The 8,706-nt window shown below is 46.7% G+C and overlaps 1 protein-coding gene and 1 long non-coding RNA gene across 2 annotated transcripts in view; both read right to left on the reverse strand.

Moving 5' to 3' along the window:
• Positions 1–409: 409 nt before the first annotated feature.
• LOC108802597 (calcium/calmodulin-dependent protein kinase II inhibitor 1-like) overlaps positions 410–8,706 on the reverse strand; it is a 15,855-nt gene continuing 7,558 nt past the window's right edge. Inside the window, exons 2-3 of the mRNA XM_018574456.1 lie at positions 5,428–5,701; positions 410–491 (exon numbers count right to left, since the gene is read on the reverse strand). Of these exons, the coding sequence (XP_018429958.1) occupies positions 427–491; positions 5,428–5,608 (246 nt within the window). The 5' untranslated portion in view covers positions 5,609–5,701 and the 3' untranslated portion in view covers positions 410–426. The remainder of the gene's footprint in view (positions 492–5,427; positions 5,702–8,706) is intronic.
• On the reverse strand, positions 894–1,273 carry LOC108802598. The gene is made up of 3 exons (XR_001942229.1): positions 1,216–1,273; positions 1,119–1,125; positions 894–932 (listed from the first exon to the last, which is right to left on the reverse strand). It is a non-coding gene; the product is annotated as an uncharacterized LOC108802598 (long non-coding RNA).

Raw genomic sequence — 8,706 nt, forward strand, 5'->3', positions numbered from 1 at the left:
CCCAAAAAAAAGTATTTGCACAGTCCCGGCCTCGGGCCGGTGTCCGCGTTGGCAAAACTCCTCCTGACGTAAGAAGAATAAAAGACGGTCGTCCCCTTGAAATCTCTTCACCGGCCAACCCCTTCACTTTTTGAAGCCCCCGTAAGTTGATGTTTCCCCCAAGCAAAAAAAAAAATCAACTGCGTTCCCAAGATACAGAATGGTACGGTGGTTTGGGGGGGGGAGGGGGCCCCCGAAAAATAAAGACGACCCCTTAGCTGCTGCTTGAGATTATTTTTGAAAGCAGATTTCCATTTTTGCTCTTCCGGAGTCCCTTCCCCCGAGACGTTGAATTCTGTGGTCGATGTGAGATTCTCGATGGCAGAACGGAGATCCGGCCTGTTTTGTTTGTTTTTTTTTTTTTAAATAAAGATCCGTTCTGGGCGTTTAGACGGCGGGAGGGGCCTTCTCGGACATGAGGACGGCTTCGATCCGCTCGTCTTCTTCGATTACTACTAGAAAAAAAGTAGGACAGGGTTAGGGGATGTCTCTGTGTCCAGGGAGCTCAGCTGCCATTACATCCTAATAGATGGAACAAGAAACTTCTGCATGAGGGGAGGGGGGGGAGAGTATTTAGAAATGCCGCTACCAGGCTCGTCCAATGACATTTCTCCTTCTATATCACATGTTTTATGATTCTGTGACCTCACTAAGCCATCCGTTGAGCAGCCATTTTGGATTCCTGTTATTTGGCCTCACTGAGCCTACTATCTAGAAACCATCTTGGAAATCCCATGAGGTGACTCCACCGAGTCCTCCATCACGAAGCCATTTTGGATTCCTGTTGGACGACCTCACTGAGCACACCACCCTGGAAGCTATTTTACGATTCTATGACCTCACTAAGCCATCCGTGTAGCAGCCATTTTGGATTCCTGTTGGGTGACCTCAATCTAGAAACCATCTTGGAAATCCCATCAGGTGACTCCACCGAGTCCTCCACCAAGAAGCCATTTTTGGTTTCCTGTTGGATGACCTCCCTGAGCACACCGTCTAGAAACCATCTTAGGAAATCCTGTCCGGTGACTCCTCCAAGAGGCTTATTTGGATTCCATTTGGGTGATCCTCAATGGGCCCACCACCACCCTGGAAGCTATTTCACAATTCTGTGACCTCACTAAGCCATCCGTGTAGCAGCCATTTTGGATTCCTGTTGGGTCAACTCAATCTAGAAACATCTAGAAACCATCTTGGAAATCCCATGAGGTGACTCCACCGAGTCCGCCACCAAGAAGCCATTTTGGATTCCATTTGGATGAAGCTCACTGGGCCCACCACACTGGAAGCTATTTTATGATTCTATGACCTCACTAAGCCATCCGTGTAGCAGCCATTTTGGATTCCTGTTGGGTGACCTCAATCTAGAAACATCTAGAAACCATCTTGAAAACCCCATCAGGTGACTCCACTGAGCCCTCCACCAAGAAGCCATTTTTGGTTTCCTGTTGGATGACCTCCCTGAGCACACCGTCTAGAAACCATCTTAGGAAATCCTGTCCGGTGACTCCTCCAAGAGGCTTATTTGGATTCCATTTGGGTGATCCTCACTGGGGCCACCACCCTGGAAGCTATTTCACAATTCTGTGACCTCACTAAGCCATCCATGTAGCAGCCATTTTGGATTCCTGTTGGGTCAACTCAATCTAGAAACATCTAGAAACCGTCTTGGAAATCCCATGAGGTGACTCCACCATGAAGCCATTTTGGATTCCTGTTGGACGACCTCACTGAGCCTACCATCTAGAAACCATCTTGGAAATTCCATGAGGTGACTCCACCGAGTCCGCCACCAAGAAGCCATTTTGGATTCCATTTGGATGAACCTCACTGGGCCCACCACCACTGGAAGCTATTTTACGATTCTATGACCTCACTAAGCCATCCGTGTAGCAGCCATTTTGGATTCCTGTTGGGTGACCTCAATCTAGAAACATCTAGAAACCACCTTGGAAACCCCATCAGGTGACTCCACTGAGCCCTCCACCAAAAGAGCCATTTTGGATTCCTGTTGGATGACCTCACTGAGGCCACCATCTAGAAACCGTCTTGGAAATCCCATCAGGTGACTCCACTGAGTCCTCCCTCCAAGGTCCAATGAAATTTCTCCTTCCATGTCACATGTGCAACCTTGTCAGGCCAGAAGGGCACTTCCTGTGTCCTCGGTTCCCCCTGACTGGGGATGGCGAGATCACATTTAAAGCTGAACTCCGGGCAGATGTAAAAGACACTTTGTATTCAGTAATAAATCACAAATGTTTCTTTTGGGGGGGGGGAGGGGGTTGCAAGCAGTGCAAGGACCTGAACTTGACTTGTATCAGCGTCTTGCCGAGACCTGTACAGCAGAGCTCAGACTTTGAGAAGCAGCAAAATCAGCCAATCAGAGAGAGCAGAGTGACAGGGAGATGAGTTCATCAGTCTGCTGCTTCTGATTTCACCATCCAATCACAGGCTGGGGGAGGGACTTGACCTGTGAGGGTTACTGAATTGCAGCAGAGACAGATCAGGTCTCCTGCACGGCCGGGCTGTGCTGTGTGGCAGAGCTGTGTAAAATCTCAGGACTGGAAGGACAGGAATACAAGTCCTTGCTCTCCTATATGCGTTTGGTTTGTGTCTGTAGCCTCTCTGCCTGGAGTTCAGTTTTAAAGGGGACCTGTCGAGATTGGAATATGGGAGCTACCGGATTTCCCTTTAAAGGTAGGCTACGGTCTAAACCAGGCATAGGCAACCTCGGCATTCCGGCTGTGGTGAAGGTACAAATCCCATCATCCCTCTGCCTCTGGGAGTCATGCCTGTGGATGTCAGAGTTTTGCAATGCCTCATGGGACTTGTAGTTTCACCACAGCTGGAGTGCCGAGGTTGGTTCGTAAGGAACCATTCTTAATCCGGCATGCTGAGGAGGTGTGGTCACCATTGCCCATGTAACCAGCTGTTTGCATCACTCCCAGCAGATGGGCATCTTAGGTGGCAATGAGTTCTGGTTCTGGTTCTGATGCTACAATGTCTATGTTTCCCAATGTAGACCATTCAACTGATCCAACGGCCATGATGGATATGGAATGGCTGGTCTACGACTCGATGGAAGGCTGACCTCAGGGAGCAGCTGACTTCTAGATGGACAACCTGAGGACGTGACACGGGCAGCTAACAGACAGCCGGACTCTATGGAAGAAGTGAACAGTTGGGCCCTGAAGTGGATGCTGGGAAAATGTTTGGAGGCAGATTGCGAATGAGCCAAATATAAGGTGAAAAAAGACCACCGGATCCTTAGCTGGAATGGAGAGGGTACAGAGAGGCCTGAAGACCTCAACATGGGCCAAACATTGGGAAGACGTTGACAGCTGACCTTAAGCCATCATGGACATTGGGTTCAAAGGGACAGTCGTCTTCTAGAGGGACTGAAAACAGGACGCCTGACCTCAAGATGGACTGACTAGAGGTTGGAATGGTCCCTGCAATGTCTGCTAGATGTCCTCTAGGTGGACACATGGCCTTTAGACCTCCACCTATGGATAATGATGGCCTGTCAATGAAGATATTCTGACTCCATCAACCTGTCTTTAATGGGTGTCATGTGATCGTTTAGACCCAACGCAGGGAAAGACGTCAGTGTGATGAGGTCACAGGAAGTGAGGATGATACTGCCAGTACCTCGTATCCTCAGTATGACTGATATTTGGGGCCCACTTTAGGCACAGGTTTGGGGTTTGAGTTGCTCTCATTGGTTTGGTTTTTTTTTGGGGGGGGGGGGTCAAATAGTCACTTTAACATCAGAATATGCAATTTGCATAGAGTGAGACGCACATTGGTCTGAAGATACTAAATATAACATATGGAAAGGTTTGATGACACAACAATGGGGGTTTAGGGGTGCAGACAGACAGGAGAGGAACACATAAGCTTAGTTGAAGGAGAATATGTAGAAGGGGACACACATGTTCAGTTTGGGGGTACAAACAGAACTAAATGAGGTGAATTTGGTGCTAAAGACAGGCTTATGGGACATGCACTGATTCTGGGGGTGCATATAGTTTTGAAGGGGGCACATGCTCAGTTTGGGGATGCCGATAATATTAAGGGGGACACATGCTCAGTGTGGGGTTGCAGATCGTGTTAAAGGAGACACATACTGAGTTTGGGGGTGGAGATGGTATTAAGGGGGGCATGTGCTCAGTTTGGGGTAGCAGATAGTATTAAGGGAGACACATGCTCAGTTTGGGGATACAGAGAGTGTTAAGGGGGACATATTTTCAGTTTAGGGGTCAGATAGCATTAAGGGGGCATGTGCTCAGTTTAGGGGTTTCAGATACTATTAAGGGGACACGTGTTCAGTTTGGGGGTCAGATAGCATTAAGGGGGACACATGTTCAGTTTGGGGTTTCAGATACTATTAAGGGGGCATGTGCTCAGTTTGGGGGTCAGATAGTATTAAGGGGGACACATGCTCAGTTTAGGGGTTTCAGATACTATTAAGGGGACATGTGTTCAGTTTGGGGGTCAGATAGCATTAAGGGGGACACATGTTCAGTTTGGGGTTTCAGATACTATTAAGGGGGACACATGCTCAGTTTGGGGGTCAGATAGCATTAAGGGGGACACATGTTCAGTTTGGGGTAGCAGATACTATTAAGGGGGCATGTGCTCAGTTTGTGGTTTCAGATACTATTAAGGGGGACACATGCTCCGTTTGGGGTTTCAGATACTATTAAGGGGGGCATGTGCTCAGTTTGGGGTTTCAGATACTATTAAGGGGGGCACATGTTCAGTTTGGGGTAGCAGATAGTATCAAGGGGGACACATGTTCAGTTTAGGAGTCAGATAGTATTAAGGGGGACACATGCTCAGTTTGGGGTTTCAGATACTATTAAGGGGGACACATGTTCAGTTTGGGGGTCAGATACTATTAAGGGGGACACATGTTCAGTTTGGGGGTAGCAGATAGTATTAAGAGGGACATATGCTCAGTTTGAGGGTGCAAAAAGTTTGAAAGGTACACACACACACACTGCAGACAGAATTACAGGGACACACAATAAGTGTGGGGGTACAGATCAAATTATAGGGACACACAAACTTTTGGGGTGCAATCAAGCAGTATTATGTGGGCAGACAGGTTGTTTTCAACCTCCAGGCAAACAGAAATATGGGGACACATAAAATCAAAATTTGGGGGTGCAGGTGGAGTTATACAGAACAACACAGGCTCATTCTGGGAGTGCTTGCACAATTACATGTTTGGGGTGCAGGCAGACAGAATTATTGGGGATAAACAAAGTCTATTTTGGGGTGCAGACCGAAGAAGAGCACACAGGCTATGTGTGGGGGGTGCAGTCAGAATTAAGAGGGGCACACTGACTCATACTGGTGGTGCAGGGAGGAGGTCTCACTCACCTCTCTTGCTGCGCCCGATCTGGCCCAGTTTGGGGGGTCTCTTGCCACCCCCCTGGCCAGAGCTGCCATAGAAGTTGCCGGTGTCCTGAAGACGGCAGGTGAGGGGGATCTGTCCATCCCCCCCTCCATCGGCATAATGCCCCCGCTGCTCGGCCTCACTGAAGGGCAGCACCTCGGACATGCTGACACCGATCACAGCCCACTCCGGAGGACGCTGATCACTCACCGCGGAGGAGACCCCGATCACATCGTCCGGCTGGGGGAGCGGGGGGGCCTGGATTACCTGATGGAGTGATAAAGGGAATCCGGCTAACTAGTAAAGGCAGATAGCAGGTAAGTTAGCTAATGCCGGGGGTTTTGTGGGAGGTAGGTTACCTAAAAGATGAAGGTCAGTTGCCTACTGAAATAGGGGATTGTTAACCATTGGAAGAGTAAGATGTAGAAGGGTAGGACATAGGTTCCCTAGTGGGAGTGGGGCAGTTTACCTAAAGAAAGGGCAGGAGGTAGGTTACCTAGAGGGAGGAGGGTAGGTTGCCTATCTGAAGGAATGGGGGCAGGTTACCTAGTCAAAGGGGGCAGGTTACTTATTAGAAGGGTAAGAAGTAGGTCACCTAGAGGGATGAGGTAGGTTACCTAGAGAGGAGGGTAGGTTGCCTATCAGAAGGAATGGGGGCAAGTTACCTAGTCAAAGGGGGCAGGTTACTTATTAGAAGGGTAAGAAGTAGGTCACCTAGAGGGATGAGGTAGGTTACCTAATAGGAGGAGAGTAGGTTATGTATCCAAAGGGTAGAATGCAGGTTATCTAGTGGGGGGGGGGGTTAAGATATGTATTTGGAAGAATAGGAGGTAGGTTACCTAGCAGTAGAAGGTTAGGCTATTTATTGGAAGAGTATCAGGTAGGCTACTTAGTGGTAGAGGGGTAGGTATGGATTGGAAGAGTTTGAGGTAAGTTACCTGGTAGAAGGGGGGTAGGTTATGTATTGGAATAGTAGGAGGCAGGTTACTAAGAGGGAGGGGGTAGGTTATCTATTGGAAGTGTTGGAGGTAGCTAAGCTAGTGGGAGGGAATAGGTTACTAATTGGAAGGGTAGGAGGTAGGTTTCCTAGTAGGAGGGGGGTAGGTTGCATAGTGGGAAGAAGGAGGTAGGTTAACTAGTGAGAGGGGATAGGTTACTTATTAGGAGGGTAGGAGGTAGGCTACTTAGTGGGAAGGGGGGTAGGTTGCATAGTGAGAAGGTAGGTGGTAGGTGGTAGGAGGTAGCATAGTGGGAGGGTAGGAGGTAGCAAACATGGTAGAAGGGGGTGTTGCATAGGGGGAAAGTAGGAGGAAGGCTGCAATTAAGGGGTATTAGGATCAGCAGGGGGAAGAGATGGGGTAAAAGGATGAGCTATCACATTCAACCTTGGCATAGGGGGTGTGGGCACATAAACAGATCCCCTCCAGGGTGATAAGACAGGATACCTACCGAGGAGGAGACGGAGGGGCCAGGCTGCCGTCGCTGGGATACAGCACTGACATGGCGCCAACAGTCTGCGCAGCGCTTTGCAACATAAAGGGAGACGGCGGAGATACAACGCACATCGACAACAAAACCATCGCCATAAAAAAACGTCGTATGCAAAATAATCGTTCCGAATCCGATAACATTGTATCCGAAATAACGAGAAGACGTCATCCCGGGCAGGAATCTTAGATGTTTACAAGGGAGTCTACGTATCAATGTTTTCACCCAACATTCATTTTAAAATTCACTGATATGTCACAAAAGATTCAGCTAGAAAAACGTGTGAATGTTGGGTGAAAACATTACGTAGACCCCTCCCCCCCCTGTAAACATCGGTTTAAGATTCTTCCTGCCCAGGATGACGTGTTTTCATCATCATTTCGGATGCAATGTTATCGGATTCGGAATCATTATCTGAATACGACGCGGTTTATTGTTACCATGTTGTCGCCGAACACATGAGACCATCGCCATCGGTCAGCGCCGGAATCCGACAGCAGCTGCCACAGTTATATAATAACGAGAAGAGATCACGTCTGTGCGGAAACCTCGGACAAAGAATCCGAATAATACAGCAATCCGCTACATGGAGAGCAACGGCTGTCGGTGCCGTGCCGGGATTTCGTACAAATAGAGACTTTGTATCTAATAATAATAATAAAATAACAACGTGACTATAAAACACAACGGCTGTCAGTGCGCTGCCGGGATTCAGTATAAATAGTTACTTTGTGTCTAATAATAATAATAAAATAATGTAACCATAAAACATAGCGGCTGTCGGTGCGGTGCAGGAATTCGGTACAAATAGAGACTTTGTATCTAATAATAATAAAATGAGGTAAAAATAAAACTTGGCGGCTGTCGGTGCGCTACCGGGATTCCGCACAAATAGTTACTTTGTGTCTAATAATAATAATAATAATAAAATAACAACGTAACTATAAAACACAACGGCTATCGGTGCGCTGCCGGGATTCCATACAAATAGAGACTTTGTGTCTAATAATAATAATAAAATAATGTAACCATAAAACACAGCGGCTGTCGGTGCGGTCCAGGAATTCCACACAAATAATAATAATAGTAATAATAATAATGTAACTATAAAACATAGCGGCCAGGAATTCCGCACAAATAATTACTTTGTATCTAGTAATAATAATAATAAAATAATGTAAACATGGAACACAAGGGCTGTCGGTGCGGTGCTGGGATTCAGTATAAATAGAAAGTTTGTGTCTAATAATAATAATAAAATAATGTAACCATAAAACATAGCGGCTGTCGGTGCGGTCCAGGAATTCCGCACAAATAATTACTTTGTATCTAGTAATAATAATAATAATAATAAAATAATGTAAACATGGAACACAGCGGCTGTCGGTGCGGTCCAGGAATTCCACACAAATAATTACTTTGTATCTAGTAATAATAATAATAAAATAATGTAAACATGGAACACAGCGGCTGTCGGTGCGGTGCCGGGATTCAATGTAAGTAATAACTTTGTAAGTTATAACTTTGTGCCTGATAATATTAATAATAATAAAATAATGCAAACATAAAACGCATGAGCTATCGGGGTCAGTGCAGGAATTCCATACAAATAATGACTTACTTGTCTAATAATAATAAAATGATGTAAACATGGAACACAACGGCTGTCAGTGCGGTGCCGGGATTTCATACAAGTAATAACTTTGTATCTAATAATAATAATAAAATAAAGTTACCATAAAACATGGCGGCTGCCGGTGCGGTGCAGGGATTCA

This window comes from Nanorana parkeri, unplaced genomic scaffold (genome assembly GCF_000935625.1).
Source record: "Nanorana parkeri isolate BGI_ZX_2015 unplaced genomic scaffold, ASM93562v1 scaffold2975, whole genome shotgun sequence".
In the NCBI taxonomy this organism is placed as follows: Eukaryota; Metazoa; Chordata; class Amphibia; order Anura; family Dicroglossidae; genus Nanorana; species Nanorana parkeri.